Source organism: Perissodus microlepis, chromosome 7 (assembly GCF_051167445.1).
Source record: "Perissodus microlepis isolate ML-2025 ecotype Zambia chromosome 7, ASM5116744v1, whole genome shotgun sequence".
In the NCBI taxonomy this organism is placed as follows: domain Eukaryota; kingdom Metazoa; phylum Chordata; class Actinopteri; order Cichliformes; family Cichlidae; genus Perissodus; species Perissodus microlepis.
The window spans coordinates 24,391,727-24,412,756 of record NC_140467.1 but is presented as its reverse complement, the minus strand read 5'-3'; the positions used below and the strand labels follow the sequence as shown (position 1 = coordinate 24,412,756).

Here is a 21,030-nt window from a genome sequence, read left to right as displayed (position 1 = left end):
TTTGTAAGCAATAGTGCATTAGTTAATAAAATGCTAATAACAGAAACATTCCGAATCCTGGAGAAGAGAAATGTCTTCCAATTGAACAGTCATATGTCATAAGTCAATACAACAGTAACACACCACTCAAAACACAGTAAATCAAGTGCATCTTAAAGTGTCCATGAAACACTACATGTATTAAGGCTAATTTACACTATGAACCCCTACTCTAAAAATACTCTCAGCAATTTAACACTGTCCATGAAGCTAGGATTTAAAAAAGGGTTAAATGTAACATTTTTAGAGCATCTGTAGCACCAGTTTGTGCCAGTATTGAATGTGACATCACTCGGTTGGTTGTTTGCTGCTAATATACTTAGTTTATCTTAACTAACTTGTGACAGAACAATCAACTCAGTGAAAAGACAGAAACAAACCCCAAAAATTAACCCCCCAAAAAAGGGGGACAGTGTTGAACTTCAGCTTGTGGGTCCTGTGAACCACTAGCGCACAACTCGCTCAAACAGCACTTGTCCACAGTCCTCATTTAAAATGTCTATAAACAAATATATACAATATAAACAAACCCAAATATTTTGGCTAACAGGTAGATTCTCCCCTTTCAATGCAGCTAGCCAACAATGAAGAACCACTTACTGCTAAAGAGACAGAATAAGCAGACAGTATATTCTTGGTTTTTAATTTAACAGTCATCGCTGCTGCCAGGAGCAGCAGAAAAGGTAACCTCTTAAGAGAGCTTCTTAGTTAGAGCTTCCTTGTTTCCACCGAGTCATCAGTTCTTGCACAAGTTAGTAGTGTTAATTTTGACAGCTAATGTTAATTTAGTTTTAATGATAGTCTTTTGACTAAAGTGTCATTTAGTTTTAGTCATAATTTAACCATCTAAATTATTTTAGTATTTTTTAACTAAATATCATAAAGCTACAGTAGTTGATCTTGTTAGCTAAAATATAACAGTTTAAAGTCGGTTGTGTCTTTACCAGTGAGAGTTGCTCCAAAAGGTTTAAAAAGTGTCATATTTTCTTTTTTGGGTTTTTTTTAACACACCACATTCAAATTGTGTATATATGTTTACTCTTCTCTTCCTCCCAAGCATTCAAATTCTGTCACGTTTTCATGACAAACAAGGAGCAAAGGAGCATAGCCCCCCCACACACACACCTTTTATTTAGGAAAACTATGACAGAAATTATTGGTCAGCAAACGTAACAATGCTAATTGGCTGCTACACTGCTACATTAGCTATTGTAAAGTCTGTTAGCAGCAACCACCCAACCTAGTGACACTAGATTGTGCCACTTGCGCTAAAAACCTTAAACACTTATTTCCTAAATACAGCTTCATGAAGAGTGGTAAATCTATGACAGTGTTTTAGAATAGGGCTTAAAGATGTAAATTAATTCATTTAGTGTTTCATGTCCACTTTAAAGTATTATTAGCACTTATTATTACCCAGTATCATCCCTGCAAATTCACTTGTCATCTTCCATGCCACAGTTCCTGACTAATTAGGAGCAACAACCAATGTGAACAGTGAAAACATAGTCAGCTTTCCTCTCTACAAGAAACAAATGCAATTTTTGCACCTTTACTTCAAGAATGCCAGTACTTATAGGCTATTTTTCATGATGAGAGGAGCACAACATTTGCAAAAATATATAATTCACTTAAATTATGGCTAATAATCAATGTTTGGTTTATGTCAGTGTTTCATTTTTCCCTGAGCGAAATCTGTTTGCCTGAGCTTAAAGTTAAGATTCATAACTGAGTATTTTATTTAATTTTTATGTCTCCGTGGAGAACTGTCAGTATATTTGCAAATTAATTCTTTGGAAAAGACCAAATTACATCTTTTTAATATTTACTCAACTTTATTGTTAATACCTACTGTTTAATGTAAGTTTTGAGAGTCTAGGAATAATAGTATAAGATATAAAGTAATTATAACATTTGATCTGTTTGTTTTCTGTTCAATACATAGTGTGAGCTATGTATACAGGTCAAATGTGTTATTGAGAGAGATGAAGTTTATCCTTCAGTCCTGTAGGGACTCTTAATGCTTAACTGTATGAAGTTTGTTAGACACTATGAAGCAGATCATAGATGATATAAAAGAGCATATAATTCTATGGATGTTAGAAGGCAAATAATAATAATAAAATAATGGTTATGAATAAGACTAAGAATAGGTGGAGGTGTATAAGATTATAATTACATGTATGTTACACAAATATGTATGTTACTTGAAAATGAATATTGATTATTCAATATTTATTTCAGTATAGTGGCATAAAGTTCATTACCATCTTCTAAGATCACACCAATGTAAATAATGAGTCTTTACTGAACTCTTTCCCAATAATTTCACATGGATGGCTGTTTTATAGCCAAGCATTTTGCCAAAGTGATTAAAAACACTTTCCTAAATAAACCGTTTTTAAAGAAATCTAGTGATTAGGCGTATCAGAGGAATTTCTGTAAGTACTGATCACAATAAAATTAAGGGGGTGGCAGTAAAAACACACTGTGAGCTGAGCAGAGCTGTGACGTCATCAAGTACTCCCCGCTTCCAGTTGTAAAGTTTGTGTAGAGTCCTCGGAAGTCTGGACTTCCAAGTGAACTTACCAAGTACAAACTTGCCTACTTGGGTATTGACAACGGGCTGTTGTACTGTAATATTATCTTCCGTTCAACTAATGTCACAGGGAATTAAGTTGTGAACGAGGTCGTTAGCTAGCAAACACCACCACAAAGACTAGCAGCTTTGCTAGCATCCAGTTTAACGTGAACCCATAACCAGTTTAGCACGAACTCATAACCCATTTAGCACTTATTTAAGGAAAATTAAAGACTTCTTATTGACCCTGCAACCTGATGGATTAAGGTAGAAAACAAGGAAAAGCGAGAAATAAGTTCTGTTTTTCAAATAACCCCAAACCAAACTCCACTCAGAAATGCTTCAATTTAAATTTTGCTGATCTGGACAACAACGCAATGAAACAGAAGATACTATACATATATTTTTTATAAATATATACCTCGTACTGGGAATTTCGGATAATATTAGACACATAATGCTGCACGTTTATGGCTTAAACTTTGAGAAGTTGTGGACACGCGGAAGACAACGAGGATCTAAATAAACTTGCTTTTCTTTACGTAAATAATACTACTAATTTAGATGTCGGTCGAACTCCAGAATGCAGTGTGCTTGTTATTAAAACATCTGGGCATGTGCTGTGTATGATGTACGTATTTACAAGTGAGTAAGAAACTAAAACGCTATGAAAACGCAACACACGCTTTTTCATAAGTACAACGACGTCAAACGCCCATCGAACAAACTATCTGCAAACTAATTAAAGTTAATAAAAGAAGTCATTATAATGAAAGAGCATACTACACGCTGTCAATAAAGGTGAAAAACTTACCACAGCAGTTTTCCCTCGCTTGCTTTCGAATTGACAGTCTGATTCTGCTACGCGCATGCGTAGAAAATAACCCAGGGCACTGCATAAACATGATCAAAGACGTAATGCTTGAAAAAATAAGAAAAATCAAAAATCAAAATCAAAGTCAGTTTTGAAATGCAAATAGAAAAACGTTTTTTAACGCCCCCCCCCCCCCACACAAAAAAAAAAAAAAATTCAAATTGTGTTTAAACTTCACTCTCTTACAATTAAAATGCAAGCTGCTTTCAACACTCAAATTTAAAATTAACAATTCAAATGACACTTTATTCCAATTTAAACATATCACAATCAAATATTTTCACGTTAAGTGAAATTTAAGGGATACAAATAAGAAAAGGCAGGAATAAGTGAAGTGGAAGTTATAAAAGTAAGTTGAGCATTTGATTTTCCATCATCACACTCAAGTCACCTTCTCCACACATCCATTCTGCAGTTTCCTTACTTCAACTGTTTTGTGTTTTGGCTTGGTCCTGTAGTATGATGTAAGTTCGACATATCTAGGGTATCTTTCCGATACATCCCAAAGTTAACATCCAGGTTTCTCCTGCATGTGTACATGAAAGGAAATGCAAAGTGAGCTCTATGGGTTATTGGTGCAAGAAGTAGGATAGAAGTGTAGCTCAAAAGATGGAGAAGGAGGTATGAGAACTGCAATAAGATGTGGAATAGAAGATTTGTCTTCTGAAAAATCTGATACTGAAGCAAATGACTATATTTCTTTCTGATAAGGGAAACAGAAAAACATTAGATGGTACTGAAAAACCCTCCTACTACATGCACTAAAAGGTCAATAATATGTGCTGTTTTTCAGGTTTCTGTGTTAGCCAAAAATGTTATTAAGCTAACCTAAATCTAAGTGAGTAGTTCTGCCTGCTAAATCTGAACAAACTGCAACTGAAATTTTTTTAAAAGCAACAGCATCTTTGAGCTTCTTTGTTTTTGCCAGAAAACGTCTCCCGGCTTTGCAGAAACTTTATTTTGCAAAGCTATGTGTTCACAGCAAAGTGTTTGGACAGTTTATGTGTTGCTTGTGGAACAACATTAATTAAATAGTAAATAGACTGTTTCCTATGTAGTTTTCCTACGCAAAACTTGTTTCATTCACCCATTCAAACACATTCATACAAACACTATGCCTTATTTTCTCTCTCCACTGAGATGCTTTCTATCAAGAATACTTGGCATGCAGACTGGAGCAGCCAGGGATAGAACCACCAACATTCCAACTAGTAGATGACCTCCTGATGCGCTACAGGCACTCGATAAATAATGATGTTAGGTAAATTTAAATAATTGTGATATTGAAACACAAACACATACACTGCAAAGCCTTGTGTATGCATCTCAGCTCAGCAGTCCACCACAGGGTAACGGTAAGTAAAGCTCTATAACAGTTTTATTACTGTCAGTTCAACACTAAGAGGCAGTTTCTGGAACAGTTTGGTCCACAGCACCTACATTTAGTGTGAACACGTTTTTCTGTGTCATGATCCCTGAGTCTCTCTCACTTCCCTGCTTCTCTGTGTTGGTGTTTGTGCACATTGTACTTCGTTTTGGGTCTTTCTGTCTCTCTGTCTCCCTGTCAGCAGCTCACCTGTCAGTAATCAGCTGTCCTGACTCACCTGCTGTTCATCGTCTATTCGGCTGGCTACTCAAGGCTTGAACAAAGATTTAATCATTGCCAGTTCCTTGCTTCAGCCAGTTCTCTCTGTGATTCCCAAACCTGTGAGCCCTTAGAAGCCTGCGATTCCCTGATCACCTCTCTTAGATCTCAAACATCTTACAGACACAGAAACAAAACCTAACAACTAGAAATCACCAAAACACTAAAGGATGACTAAATGAGCAAGAAATAAAAAACAAAACCATGAAAAACCACTAAATCCCAGAATTCCAATAATCAAAACACATAGACACTGGGCCTCCAGACCCAGCACCATGGCAGTAATGGTTTAAGCATGGCACTTTAAAGGCCTGTGGCCCAGTAATGAGAACAGACTCATCATATTTGTAAATTAATATGATCAGTCCTACCATTAATTCATGGTAGGACTTCTTTGAGCAGTCTTGTAGGAATGACGTCTAATAAACATGTTGAGATTTGGAGGAAGTAATTATTGAAGTTAACTCAGTAAATCAAATCAGTTAGAAAGAGTCTATGTAATAGCAGTACTCAAAGTAGCTGTACATAATGATATGTCTGTCAGATGGTTATAAATCATTTTTTCTCAAATAGTTAAAATTTTATTTGTGAAGAAATTCATGAAGTCATTGCTGGTTAAGGTTAAAACCGATCTACTGGCAAATTGAAGGGGGGCTAATTTTTCCTGAGTGGTACACAAAAGTGAAGTTTTCACAAGAATGCATTATACATCAGTAATGCAGTCCTTTTAAAATGTGAAGAACCCCCGGGAGCTCAAGAGACATTGAGAAGAGAAATAGAAAAAATTCCAGAAAACTCTCTGCCCTGAACACAACCATCACCGACTGTTAAATGCAACAGTCCTCTGATTTATAATATTTTTTCAAAGCTTTACACATCCAAGGTTTGATATTTGAAAATATGTCCATTTCCTCCTTTGGGATTGACAGGTCCTCACACATATGCTGTGACAGTCTGTTATTCCATTCAAGTCATAGCAAACATTTTAGAATAAGGCTCAGTCAATTCAAGAAAAACATAAGTATCTCCGCTGACCACACCAGAACCAAGTGGACTTAAAACCATTGATTAAGCCCTTATTTTAAGTCCCTCCATCAGGGTAATAAGGCTGACATTCTTGTGCTTTGTTAAAAACCTGACATTTGACTGAAGACAGTCAGTTTTATTGCGTAAAGATTGTGCATTGGCATGGATGATAGTGACAAGAGGGATCCTCCAATGGCCTTGCCACTGAAGTCTCTGTCTCACTCTGTGTCTGCCCCTCTTCCATTGATTTAGTTCTCCAACACCTAAGAAATCATACCAAAAAATGTTGGTGGCTAAGGTCACCGTGTGCTCCATGTCTGACGTTGTGGTCCCATAGGAACAAAAGGGACTCTGTATCAGAGAAACAGAGGATATCTACCTCTCAAAAAGTGATAAATCAGTCAATTTTGTGTTTCCTTACGTTCATAAGGTTTCTGATATCACTCTCATCTTGGGTATTGGTTTTCTGTGGTTTAATTATTTGTGGCACTAATCTTAGTTCCTTGGCTTATGAGTCCTCTTGGTGCTTTCTTTCTGTGCCCTTATTCTTGTCTGCCTTTCAGAGTCCATGGTTGTCTTTCTGTGTCAAGTTCATATGTTTGAGACCTTGTCTCTATTTGTTTTTTCATGTTTTATTTTGGTAATACGTTTCCTATATGTTTAGTGCCCAGTTTTACTTACTACAGTATTTAGTATTCCTTGCTCCTGTGAACTCTTCTTGGATTATTATTCTCCAATAAAAAGTTTTTGCGAGCAATCTTGGAGTAATTTTTTAACTAGAATATGCCCTTCAATGTGCATATCAAATAAATGTGTAGGACTGCTTTCTTACATTTGTGCAATATCTCTAACATTAGAAACTGGAATGATGCTGGAAAAAAGTAGCTCATGCATTTACTAGTCCTAGGCTTGACTGCTGTTCATTATTACCAGGTTGTAATTTAGGCTGACTGAGAGGCTTTCAGTTGATCCAGAATTCTGCAGTAAGAAAGAGAGAGCATATTTCTCCCATATTCTTATGCCATCTCTTTATTGGCTCCCTGTTAAATCCAGAACACCAGTTAGGACTATATCATCCTAATAGAGTACTTTGTTCTTGGACTACAGGCATACTCGTGGTTCATACAGTATATAACAATAGAATGGAAAGCAGATGCAGCAAAGGGATTGGACTCAAACCCGGGTCGCTGCATTTCAGCCATTTGGCAAGTCTTCACCTGCTTACTCAATAATATTGCTTAAATCAAGTTATTCCAGAATTCCTCTTGTATTTGTGTTGGTTCTTTCGCCTTTTGAATTAATCTTGTTGTTTTAACTTCTGATGCATTATCTTTTGTTACATTAAATGTTTTGTTTGCTCAACTTGTCAATCTCTGTCTTGTTCTGCATTCCAGTCTACTTTAAACCGCTCATAACATGCTTCTTATATAAGACTCTCTTTGCACAAATAGCATTCTCAAATGAAGGCACAACTTATATGGACCTAATATACTGCAGAGCAGTTTTGTACATAACTGTATCCTAAAATAAACTCCTCCATCAGCAGTGGCAGATATTCCATGTTGGGGTTAGCAAAAGGTTATCTGGACTGTCAATAAATTACACTTAAATACATTCAATGTTTTTTTATTATGATGCTCAAGATGATGATGGCTATTAGCTTGGAGGATGTTAACTTAGGCCTCAGTAAACATGGTACATTGTAACATTGTTTATACATTGTAGTTTACTGTGTAGTCTCCAACTGGAGATTAAACCCTTATGAAGGGTCCTCATTAAAAACAAACAAACAAATCAACTGGAAATATTAAAGTCTGCTGCAGGTGGTATTCTCAGCTTATGCAGACAACAGGATTAGAAGAACAGTAAAATGCTGCATTTGTCCACAGCCATGCTAGCAGTGTGTATGCTCACATCATTCTTAGTTCATTCTCCTTTAGGGTGAATAAAACACATTCAACCTAGTTTGATGAAGGTTTTTTTCTGTCCTTAGGAAGTTAATAATAATAATAATAATAATACATTTTATTTATAAAGCGCCTTTCAAGACACCAAAGGACACTGTACAATAAGATAAAACACATAATAAAACAATGACACAATAGTTGAATAAGTATAGTAAGTTGAATAAAATGAAGACATCAGTAAGACAACTTCACAGTGACAGTGGATGGGGTAAACAAAGTTCAGCCTCCTTATAGCATGGTGAATAAAGCTGTTCAACAGTGTAATGGAGCAAGCACTGAGCCTCCGATATCTCCTCCCTGAGGGCAGTAGGCTCAGGGTGAGGTGGTTGCCAGCATTGCTGATGGCTCTGTTGATGAGGCTGGTTTCAAAAATGTCTATTAAGGAGGGCAGAGGGACACCGATAATCTTGCAGACTGAGCCTTTTTGGCCAGTGATGTTGTGTCGTTGGACCAGGAGAAGTTCTGAAAGATGTGCACCGCCAGGAACTGTGTTGCCCAACCAAAAGTGAGTTCTTTCTCCCCACTGTCACTATTGCTTCCTCCACTCCATTGCTGGGGGTTGACTGTTCTCTTTATCACATTGTAGGGACTTTATCTTTTAATACAGGGCATGTTGTTACAAGTGCTGTTGTGTAATGGTCAGAGGTGGCAAATGTACAGGCATTCTGTATGCAAGTACAGACACTAGAGTTGAAAAAATACTCCAGTAAAAGCACCTATTCAACCTTTTTACTCAAGTAAAAGTGAAAAAGTACAGGCTCTGAAATGTACTCAGAATAAGTAAGCAAAAAGTAAGTCTTTGATTTTCATTTCTTTGAGCTGTTTTTGTACAAAACTAAATTAACTATGCGCTATATTAATGTAATAATATATAAATTTTAATTCAGTTTACATTTTTATTCTAATCAGTCTACTTAGCTTGAATCACCTAAGTAGAAAAAAGGCAGACAAAAAAGGAAAACAAAATAGCTCTTATTTCTGTTGCCTACATTGTAGAGAGTGAATTTGATTCTAAACAGAAAATTAGTACAGTTAGAGGTTAATATGGAAGTCAGCAGTTGGCAGAACCCTGAAACAGGTTGTAGTGGCTCAGCATGTGCAAAAGAATCAATTTCTATTATGGGCTCCGGCAGATTTTCTTTGTGTACATGCTGTGATCAGCTAATCTGGACTACTGCTGCCCTACTGCTCTTTGTGAATTTAACAAGATGTAAGCAGGTGTTTTATGAGTTGTCCTGTTCCATCCGCTACACTGTCAGTACACTGTTCACACTGCCTTTATACCAAATAGTATGAAGTGGAATTCAGTGAATGAATCTAAGCACCATCAGCTTAACTTCAAATTCATCTCTACTATATTTAATGTGATCCAACTCTGACCATGAGCACCACAGTCTCTGTGCACCAGTCCAACACAGTGCTTTATTTTAAATTCTTAACATTAATGCAAGCTAACCAGTTTATCATGCACTAGACTGCAGAGTATTTTCATGCAAATTTTAAATAACATAGTTTAGCTTAGTTTGTTTTGCAGCACGTTTTACAATATGAAAAAGCATATTGTCACATGCACACACCCAATATCTGATTTAAAATATGAGGACTTAAATGTAAACCTTAAATTTCAAGTTTTTTTTTATATCGCACTGAACAGTCTTTACCTTTGAAACTAACCTGTCTTCTTCCTCTCCTGTGCTGTCTTTCCTACCTTTCTTCATCTCTGAGTGCAGTCTCATTCTCTCCCTGTGAAAAATAGCAGCTGCACCTTTAGGTATGTGACAAACAGCACACACAGTTTGTGTTTGCTGATGTTTGTTGAGCTGATAGAAAAGTTGCATTTAGAATTATGCTACTTAGGAATTACCTGCTACTTAAAAAACATTATTCGCTTTATGCTTGCTCCGCTTTTGCAGCGCTAGCTAGATACTGAAGTATGGCAACTGCAACTTATGGAATTTCTGGTGTTGCATCCAAAATACTTTCAAAGTTTAGGTGTGGTAGAGAGTAAACTAGCAACAGTTTGCAGTATTATTACCTCCACTGAATAGTCAGTGTAGTGAAATTGTTCTGTCACACTCAGTAATGGTTTTCCGGCGTTAATAGCAACCCATGCCTACGACTTGGAAAAGGGTATTTTTTCTGACTTACTGTTGCTTGTGACAACTGTTTTAACAAAAGGCTTGATTTTAATATATCTAGACAACATGATGGAGTTCAGCTCTTCCATCTTAGCATGAAGTGAAGACAACATGTTAGAGGACAGCAGGAGAGGACTGATGACTAATAACTGAACTAAAGGCTCCAGTGCAGCTCCAGGCTTCATCTGCACTGACAGATTCAGGACAGCAACTTCGCAGCATATCGCAATCTTCATTAGTAATACTCAGGAAAAAATAACAACAACAGGAACTGCATGTTTTATCTTTGGTATTGAAGAGTTCAGGTTGTGAATATTCACATTTCATAATCTGTTTTGTCAGGTATAAAAAGGTAAAGGTAATGCTATGAAAACATCATCTTTGCCCTGATTATTATCAAACAGGTATCTTAGCAAAGAGATAATGTCTTCATATTTTTATATATTAAGTACTTTTATAGACAGTTTGGTGGATTTACAGAAGGCATATATAGTGACAGTTTGCACAGTTGTCAGGATGACAGTTGACAGTTGTTATGTTAGTTGTCAACACGTTCTCATCCCAACGTGAAACATACCGACGAATGTGACAATCCGCCGGTATGTTCGGAGGCAAGAGTGCCAGTTGGAATGAATCTATACATGTAAATGTGTTTTACGTTCTGATCCTGAATCACTTTGGAAAATTCTGTGTGATAGGGTTAAGGTCATAAGTTTATGGTTAAAGTTAGGGTTAAAGTCATGGTTATGGTCCCTTGCAAAGGGAGAAGAAGGCCCAGAAACAACAGTAAGAGAGGTTATTCAGACTCACCTGAAACTATTAGAGGACACAATGAAAACCATCAGCTTCCATTATAAACTTCACCATTAGCAACACTATCATAGATTCAGAAGGTTGATTTATAATACTTATACTAATATATAATATTTATATATTCAAAATATGAATTTATTTATTGCCATGGATGAAATGTTGATAACCCCTCCTTTTTCATACCTTCTTCACGTCACTTTTTGATTGCTCTGATACCACACTTATAATAGGAAGAAGTACCAGCTTAGCATTTAATCCATTGATAGGTCCAGTAAAGCACTGAGTCAGAGGTACTGGTAGTCTATAACCATTCTTAAACAATACATGAAGGATTTTGGTTTTTACAATGCAACATTTTCAAGGATTGCAACTTCTTTTCATCAGTACACCTCTTAGATTTTTGCTTATACTACTTTTTAGCAGCTTCATTATAACGGACATCCAAAATGCTCAGATTCATCCCATTACTATAATGTGATTATGCACCAGTGTCTCTCTTTGACAAATAAAAGGAAGTGGAGATTTAATACATCATTATTTAAAGAGCAAGATTTTCTTAACTATTTCAAAAACAAGTGAGTAACATACTTTGAAAACAGTGACCTGCCAAGAATGACATATGTGTTCTTTAGGAATGCAGAGTAAAATAGTATCTTATTGTTGAATTAAGAAAAAAACTCTTTAATATTAAAATTACAACAAAAACATCATCAGAAGATGGATAAAAATACTATACAGCTCTCCAAATGCATGTGTTATCACAGTCACTTGACCCAAACATCTCAAAATTCTTATAGAAAGACAAATTTTGTATCACTACTTCTTAGCCACTTCTTAGCTAAAAGATTACTGTATGTTTTAAAATGGATCAAATCAAGTTTGTTAGACAGTCCTTGGCTAGGCCTAAACCAAGCACTCTAAGTCAAAATGTTTGATCTGCCTGCCGGGGATCTTTCTGACCATTAAGATTCATAACTGTTTTAAAAGCCTTATAAACACTTCCCTCAAGGCATGGTGGGAATTTTTAAACATAAAAAAAATTTACAAGGTGACACCTGTGACGGCTGCCTCTGTGTTTTTTTATGTGCTCTTTTTTTATTTGTTTGCTTGTTAACTTTGGGCTTTGCCATACAACGAGAGCGTCTTGGACCAGATATGGGCTCATGAACATCAGGGCCACTGGTGGTTCAAGGCTTTTTCACTGCACTGTTTACAAGACTAAACATGTTTTTAAAAATTCCTGAACTGAATGAGTTACCTCTATTTTTATAGTTATCTTAAACTTAATATTAAAGGTGTGCTGGCTTCCGTAAGTCTTGTTCAACTTGTCCCAAAGGGTTTTTTTGGAGAGTATTCAGTTCAATTTTATTTTATTTATCCACCATCAAATCACAACAACAGTTGCCCGAGGAAGACCCTATAATAATACTACAGAGAAAACCCCAACAATAATATGACCCCCTATAAGCAAACGACAGTGGAAAAGAAACACTCCCTTTTAACAGGCAGAAACTTGGGCTCAGGAAGGGGTGGCCATCTGCCATAACTGGTTGGGGTGATGGGAGGAAGACAAGACAAAGACTGAAGAAAAAATAGTCAGTGCATCATGGGAATCTTTAGCAGCCAACACCTAAATATAGTTCAGCCTTTTTTTCCTTTTTCTTTTCCTCTCCTCTCCTCCATTTATTGGCATGAACATATCTAATTTTTAGTTCCACTGACTTTTCTGAAAAAGACAAAAAACAAAACAAAACATGGGACTATATTTAGTAACTCAAATCCTTGTTTATGCATATGAACACAACAAGGTACTGAATGTGTCTTTTATTTGAAGGTGTAACACAAGCAAGTTGGTGTCATCCCACCATCCTACACTCAGAAAAATAAAGGTGCCAACTGGAACCAAAAGTGGTTCTTTAGACTGATGCCATAGAAGAACCTTTTTTGGTGCCACAAAGAACCTTTCAAACAATGGTTCTTTGAAGAACCATTTCTTTCAGTGGTTCATTGAAGAACCTTTAAAGGTTTAATGGTTCTTCAAATGGTTCTTTAAAAAAACCATTTTAAAGAACCTTTTTTGAGTGGTTCTTTAAAGAACCATTTTAAATCTTTCAAAATAAAATGCATCATAAATTGAATTTGAGCAGGGTAAAATAAATACGAGCACAGCATAGACATATATTAATGGTTTATTGTCATTTTGTAGTTACCAAAAGACAAAAAGGCATTTTAACCCTCAGCACAACATCACTACTAATACATGTCACATATTAGTGTTTTAAACAGTAATAATTAAATATATTTGCTATAATATATATATATATATATATATATACTATAGCTACAGATAACACAACAATGAATACATGTATTGTTTAATTAAGAAAACATCAGAAAGTGATAAAACACATTAGAAATAGCAATAGCTTCATAACAGACCAATAAATCAACACATTTTCATCAGCAGATGTTTGCATGTTCAGTAAAAATATTTCAACAACAAGTTTATGATTAAAATGATCAATGAACTTCAGCCTTACGCTATGTAATGTACGTTTCATGTTGTACTCATGGTCCTTTGTTAGTCCAGTTTAGGATAATGTCTCTGACGTATGTATCATATCAAATATATGTCATATCAAAACAAGCCCACACCTGCAGTTGTTTCAGTTTTTCACTGGTGTTTCCTGTCAGCTGGTCAACCTCACTCAGGTGGACATCCATATCAGCCAACCAAACGACAAGTTCCTCCCTTTGTGCTTCAAATCCCTCCCACTCTGAGACAAGGAGCTGAAAGAGAGAGAAAAGAGTCAATTATAAAGAAGAGAGAAAAGTGAAACCCTCCTCTGAAGGTCTGACTCGCATACCTGCAGTTGACCTGTGATGGACTCCAGTTTGGCGTTCACGTCATCCCTCGCTGTTGCCAGCAGCCGAGTCTGCAGGGTGCCCTGGAAGAGCTGAGTTAATGTTCGACTCCTCCTGGTCAGGCTCTCCAGCTGGATGAGCCGAGGTCTCCCCTCTCGCCGCTGCCTCTGAACACAGAAACACAAATTGCATCTGAAGCAGGAGGTGCAGATTTTTTTTGCTATTCTTTTCTGAATCCAGGCTAGATCACGTGGAGGTATTTGGAAAACTTATTTGGCCAGCGGACGACTGTTGTCTTGCAGAAAGTCAAATCAAACATATGCGATATACAATCAATTCACAAGAACACATTATAAAAAATAAGTCCAGTTCTTGCCTGATTTCAACTGAATTCTGCATCAAAACAGGGTGACAGAAGTAAAACGAGTGTTTGCAGCAAATGTGAGCACAAAGCCTCACTTTGTACAAGCCTGCTATTACAGTTCTCCTCTATGCAGACGACTTCCCTGTTTTGAAGGCACAACTTGGATCTGCTGTACGAATCTTATGGATACACACTAAATGAAACAATAGTGTGCATGACTCCAGATTCTGATCCCTCATCCTAATATGGTCCCAACATAGCAACAGCAATAAAGCAAATGTTGAGGCTTCAAAATACAAAGTCCATAAACCAATGGCTGACATGGGTTTTATCATAAGGGTGATAAATATACAGATTTCAGTCTGTCTTAGAGATTTGATGTTCATTTACCTGCAGATGCCCTATACGTGCTTGTTCCATGGTTTTCCACAACATTTTGCACATCACTATTTAATACAGGAAGTAGGTGAACTAGTCATGTTTCTTTGTGAGAGGACCATATTAATGAAACAAACCTCAATGACATCATAGGGATCCCTAAAGATGCTCCTGCTGCTTCTCTTCCTCCTCATCCAAAGCTTCCTTCTCCTTGTCCTCGCCTTCCATCCAATTGTAATTCAACCTAATTGTGTTTCTCCCCGTCCTCTTCCTCATTTTGTTGGAGCTGTGAACACAATTAATGTGAATCTGGATTAATTTGTGCAAACAAGAAAAATCTACAGCTTTTTGGTCAGAGGTGCTCTTGTGATTTAAGCCGGGTAGAGTAGATTTATGTGTTGATGCTACCTGCTTCAGCTCTGGCTGCTGAGTGATATTTACACCCTGGCTGGATTACAAACTTTAACCATGTGCTGAACTTTGGCCCAGCGTTGATACCTCTTGTTAGTATAACGACCTCTTCTTAGCTTGTATGTATGATGTATGATGGTGGGTAAATGAAATATACAAAGAAAATTTAACTATATTACAAAAGAACATTATTTTGGAAACATAAAATGACCGGAGCATAACTTGTCAACTAGTCCGAAAATAAGTTATACAGGAACAGTCAAAGACACACCTTCTCATGTCACATTTTTATTCATTTCTATTCACATTTCTATATAATTCGATTAGACAATAAAGAGTCATCTAATCTAATTATTCATTCAAAACACTTATGCATAGCTGTATTTTATACAGCTCATACAGAATTCAAAGTACAGGTTCATGTGAGTATTTAATGTACGGCTCAGATCTACAGAATTTCAGAGTTTCTAGAGCAGACACAGAGCTCACGCCACAACAGGGTTCAGGCGCCATTTTAGTGACTTTAACAATATATTAAATTTTAATTTCGGTCTAGCTGACATTAGGTTATGTACGCAGCACGCAATTGAACCACATATTTTAGAAGCCAAAGGTTCAAATTAGCTGGGAGCACCTTCACTTAATTATAACAGTGGTTTTGTTAGGAAAACAGTTGGATACTAAATTGCGCTGACGTCAACGGCTAGCTACGTATCTAGCTAATCGCTACTGTTAGCACAACATTAACAGCAAGCTACAATGACGAGTAACAAAAACAAAACAGTAATAAGGTTTTAATGAAAATGTTTTACCTTTTCCAACAGTCCCAGAATCCAGAGCTTCAAAGTCCAGCAGGTACTGAAGACTGTTATCCGTTTCGCTGTCATCGTCCGTGAGAAAGAGTTTTTTTCCCCGAAAGTCAAGGCCCGCCGCTCGCGCACTCTGTCTGCGCATGCGCATCCCAACGACTGACCCCCTCCGTCCGCTCCCGGGAGGTTATAGTATGACGTGTTCTGACGTCACTCTCTCGCTCCCTTTCATTTATTTGGCTCGAAACACATATTAACAAATTGCTCAGTGATGAACAACTACTCAGATCATTTACCTAAGCAGTGTACATTCTGTTGTGCAATTGTTATTTACTTGTATTTTATAATTTGACTTTACATACTGCAGGGTGGTTTGTAAAGTTTACAATAACTAGTATTATCATTATGCTATATTTTCAAAAATATATAATAATCTCAAAAGTAATGCCTTGGAGTAGAAAATAGTAATGCTTTATCAAAATTTAAAACTAATGTACAGTATTTGAATGTGTGTATTGTGTCTACTGTTTGTTAACTCACCATATTCATAATGGGTTTGCGGGGTTAGGGGTGTGTGTGTGTGTGTGTGTGTGTGTGTGTGGGGGGGGGGGGTTAGGGTCTTTAGGCTTTTCCCCCCACCCCTGCCACCAGTATATTTTTAAGCAAATATTTCTAACTTTTATTTGAATATTCAGTTTCCTACCATGTTCTCTTAAAGGGTAATTGCCAGGTAATCCGCCCTCCCCCTTCGCACACACATGCACACAAAGAAAACACACAGTATAATTCACAGCCTCGTTATGGTGAATAAATATTTATGCCATTTACACCATCAAACTTAGATTGCTAAGGATGAAGAACCTTTTGTTCTTTAAAGAACCATTTGTAATAGCTGAAGAACCATCCACAAAGTAAAAAGGTTCTTTGACGTATGATGGTTCTTTAAAGAACCATGAAGACATCTGAAGAACCATTTAAGAACCATAATTTTTCTGAGTGTACCTGTGATCCGCTGGTAAATTTCTGAACAGTTAAAAAAACAAATTATTTGCTGAACCTGTATAGGTGTTACTCATCACACTTATCTGTCTGCAGCATATGTTATTCTTGGCTTCTGCCTCTTTCTGAATTCATTACTCAAAAAGCATTCATCCCATGTCAACCAGTATACCTGTATGCCCAGATACACTTCACTGTTTCCTTTCTATCCCTGCTCTATTTACATGGCCGACAGTGCTTGTCTAATGAGGAAGGCCTTCAGCCAACAAAGACTTAAAGTCTGTGCTGCTAAACATTCCTTAACATAGAAATATCATTAAAAAAAGATGTTTAAAGGTAAAGCATCAGTGTAAGTTGTAAACTCAAGTTTATTGCTTGCTCTAATGAGTGGACCCACCAGCTGCAACAGGAGTATTAAGGTAACAAAATATTTACCCCCCTGAAAAACAACTCATACTAAGCAGAAAGCAGGAACTCATTAACTAATCATTATGGCAGAAACACAGAAAACACATCAAGAGGGAAAACTCGATAAAACTCAATAAAGCCCCGCTTTCCCCTCCTGAGTCACTTGATGGTTTGCCAGAATTGTTTCGAGGCAGTTCGAAAGTCTTTTATCATGGCCTCACCATTTTTGCTTCCGCCACTGCCCAAGCCACATTCTGCTTAAGTGTCTAGAACATATGGCAGCACATCTGATGATACGATTACACAATTGATCATCGACCTATGGCCTAGGGTGTTTTGGTGCCATGTGCACTTATGGACACAAACATGTTTTTCATTATAGACAAACTGTGGTCTACACAGAAGTCCAATAACAGAACAAGTCAGGCAGGCTGTGCCTCTCATTCACGCCCCTCCAACTGTTGTTGCCCATGTGACCATTGAAATCTCTCAGTACAACATCAGAGTCTCCAGGTGGAGCACCCTTAAGCACCCCATCCAGGGTCTACAGCAAGGATGGATACTCTGAACGGTCGTTCAGTGCAAAAGTGCAGACGACAGTCAGGACCTGCTCCCTGACCCGAAGGTGCGGAGAACAAACCCACTAATCCACTGGGAATAACTCCAACATACAGACATAAACCTAAGGGGATACCCAGCCCACCGCCTCTCACCAAAGGCAACTGCAGACTGGGACAGTCTAGCCCCTCTCCAAGAAACTGGCTCCAGAGCTTAAGCCGTGGACACTTGTGGGCTTTCCAAGTAGGAAGAAAAAAGGATGCAAATATAAACTGTTAAAAAAAAAACTGTGCTCCACTATATTGAAATAAACAGGCTATTACTGAAATATAATCAACAGACTTAACATATAAATAACATACAAGTGCTATATAAACTATGATGATAAACTAGATCTAAAGGACACTTTCCTTCTTTTCCAGTCTTATTCATGTACCTTGTTGGTTCTCTTCTAAAATCCAGAGATCTGTCTGTGAAGGTTCTCAGTCATCCAGGTCATCGTTTCTTTCCAAGCTCCTTAAGCCTTCTACAGTTAAGCTTAACAGTTATTACATGACTGAAACATAAAAATCATCCCTTTTAATGAGGATTATGCGTGTATACAGAGGTCATGACGTGTTTGTTTTTTTCTTAAGGAAGTACAGGAGAATGTCTGTCGTTTTAATGATTTAATTTGCTTCAGCAGTTGAAATTACTGAGCGCTGGATCTCAGTGTGAAATCAGCGGTCTGCTTTCACAAAAAGGATGACCCTCAGATCAGGTTGTACAGTTTTATGCTACTGTCTTCTGCCGGAAGTGATGTGGTGGTCCTGCCGTCTCCCTGAGGATCTTCTCCTCTCTCCGTTCTCGTCTCACCTCGCCTCGTATCTAATCCTCTTCCTGGAAAAACAGAAAAACACCTCCCTGCCTAGCCTTGATTATTAATATTATCTAGCAATCCTAAGCCTACTGATTCTACTTATTATCTATTCTACTTATTATCTAAGTTCAGGACATTCTGTTCGGACTCCCTTGGCCCAGAAAATATAACCCTGACTTTAACCAGTATGATGTATAAGCATGTTTACAAAACCCTCTGCACTTCTACATGTCAATCGTGATGATTCAATTCAGTCATAGTGCTGAATGAAGCTTTCGACCCTCATTACATGGCGTGCAAACTCTTTATTGAGCACATAGCAACATGTATATAAAAATAATTAAAAACTGCTTTATTTAATCATTTTTTTCCTAACAGTCACACTGATTTTGAACAAAAAGCACACAAGTTAGATGTTGATCTGATTTTGTTGTTATCTTAGAGTTCCAAAACTTACAACAGACAGCTGGTGTTTAAAAAGCAAATGAATAAATATTAAAAAATACTGGTGGTGGCCAGTGGTACCCCTCAGCCTCCCAGTAGGTACACCTATGCTATAATTTCAAAATCCTAAATCACTTTGTTCTCAAGTTATTCACAAGGGAGGTAAAAGTCATGAACTCTCACTACTCTGTCAGTTGACAGTTAGTGAAGCTAGCCGGTTGCTAGACCAGTGAAAACATACATCTCCGGAAATGTCACCCCCTTTTGCAACGAGGCTCTATCTTGATAAATTGACCAAAGAGATGTATCCACAATGTTTACAGCCACTAGCAGTCAAAAGGGAATAAAATAGAACTTCCTTCCTATTCCCGTTATATTTCTTTTATTTCGTTAACTCCTTGTCTTATCTGTTTGGTATTTGATTTTACTTTCTACAGTCTCATTTCCCTGATTGTTTGCACCTGTGTGTTGTCCACAGATGGGATTACTTCCCTTGAGTTGCCCCGTGTATATAAGTAGCCTAGGTTTTCCCTCATTCTTTGTCACTGCATTTGTTATTCCTTCCTGCAACAAGTTGGATTTTTGTGTGTTTTCCTGCTCTTGTAGTTTTCCTGGACTGTGGATTTTGTTACCTTTTAGAATGTGTTTTCCTTTGAATGAGTGTTAGGCAGATGAAGTGTGGTGTAGCTTTGAGGCTTCTTCCTGATTCTACTGAAAAAAGATTTGAAGCCTCAAAGACTATTTGAGCCAGAAACTTTCAAATGATTCATAAATCTTGTTGATTCCACTTCGAACACAAAAGCAATAAATTTACTCACAAATAGCTATGTCTTCATTCTGAGACTGTCCACAGATGCAAGTGGTAAAACAGGAAAAAACAAAAAAAATCAGTTTAAAATGTGACTAAACGTTGGTCTGTTTAGTATGTAGAATTACTTGAAAAACAATTTAGACTGATATGACAGGTTTGTGCTGTGAAGTGAGATGACTGTTATTCTAACATCAGTTATTTGGAGCAATGACTGAAAGTTTGTGAGATGTTCTTATTAAGTGGAAACCACTAATAGTGGTATTTGCAGTTCAGTTCAATTTTATTTATATAGTGCCAAGTCACAATAATTGTCACGGATCTGGGTCAGCATTTTCAGTTTCTTGTATTTTGGTATATTTCTGTGTTATGGTTTATGTTCTGATTCTTTAGTTATCCTGTTTTGAATATTATAATTCTATGTTTCAGATTTTCTGGTTAAGGGTTTAGTTCTTAGGTTTTGCTTTTGTGCCCTCGTGTTTAGTGTAGGTTTAGTTCAGTGTCAAGTCTGTGTCTTGTGTCTGAAATGTTTCTTATTTCCTGTTTTACTTTGAAGTTCCAGGTCCTATGTCAGTGTATTCAGTTTTGTGTCCCCCCATCTCGTCAGGCTCATCAGGTCCAGCTGTGTCCCCCACCTGTGTGTAATCTCCCTGTGTTCTTCAGTGTGTATTTAAGTCGTGTCAACTCGCGTGCTGGTCGCTGGTCCATCTGTGTCTCTACTGTGTGTTCTAACTGCTGTCCACCTTCACGTGCCTCTGCTCACCCTCCTTCATGTTCATGTTTGCTGTTTAGTAGTTTAGTTTCTTCCAGTTTAGATTATCTTTAGTTCCATTTTGTCACATTCATCTTGTGTTTTATTTTGCAATAAACCTCCTTATCATCCCAGCGAGTGTCTGCTCTTGTTTCCTCATTTATTCCTCAATACGGCTTACCCCATTAGCCGTAACAATAATAGTCTTCTCAAGGTGCTTATTATTGTAAGGTAAAGACCAAACAATAATACTCAGAAACTTTGTCGACAGTGGGAAGGAAAAACTCCTTTCT

At 37.2% G+C, this 21,030-nt stretch overlaps 2 protein-coding genes across 6 annotated transcripts in view; both read right to left on the bottom strand.

The window, feature by feature from the left end:
* The window catches only part of pot1 (protection of telomeres 1 homolog), a 54,861-nt gene extending 51,378 nt beyond the window's left edge, over nt 1–3,483 (bottom strand). For all 4 annotated transcript variants that reach the window (XR_014800723.1, XM_084934307.1, XM_084934310.1 and 1 more), the window contains exon 1: nt 3,435–3,483. The gene's annotated coding sequence lies outside the window, so the exon portion shown is untranslated. The remainder of the gene's footprint in view (nt 1–3,434) is intronic.
* Nucleotides 3,484–13,417: 9,934 nt separating this feature from the next.
* LOC146383133 (nesprin-1-like) lies at nt 13,418–16,070 on the bottom strand. 2 transcript variants are annotated; one of them, XM_084934306.1, is made up of 4 exons: nt 15,914–16,070; nt 14,828–14,976; nt 13,951–14,115; nt 13,419–13,873 (listed from the first exon to the last, which is right to left on the bottom strand). In XM_084934306.1, the coding sequence occupies exons 2-4, from the start codon at nt 14,882–14,884 to the stop codon at nt 13,706–13,708; spliced, it is 390 nt and encodes a 129-aa protein (XP_084790432.1). In that variant the 5' UTR covers nt 14,885–14,976; nt 15,914–16,070; the 3' UTR covers nt 13,419–13,705. The 2 variants fall into 2 exon arrangements, with proteins under 2 accessions (XP_084790431.1, XP_084790432.1); XM_084934305.1 differs by lacking the exon at nt 14,828–14,976 and having other exon boundaries at nt 13,418–13,873.
* Nucleotides 16,071–21,030: the final 4,960 nt, after the last annotated feature.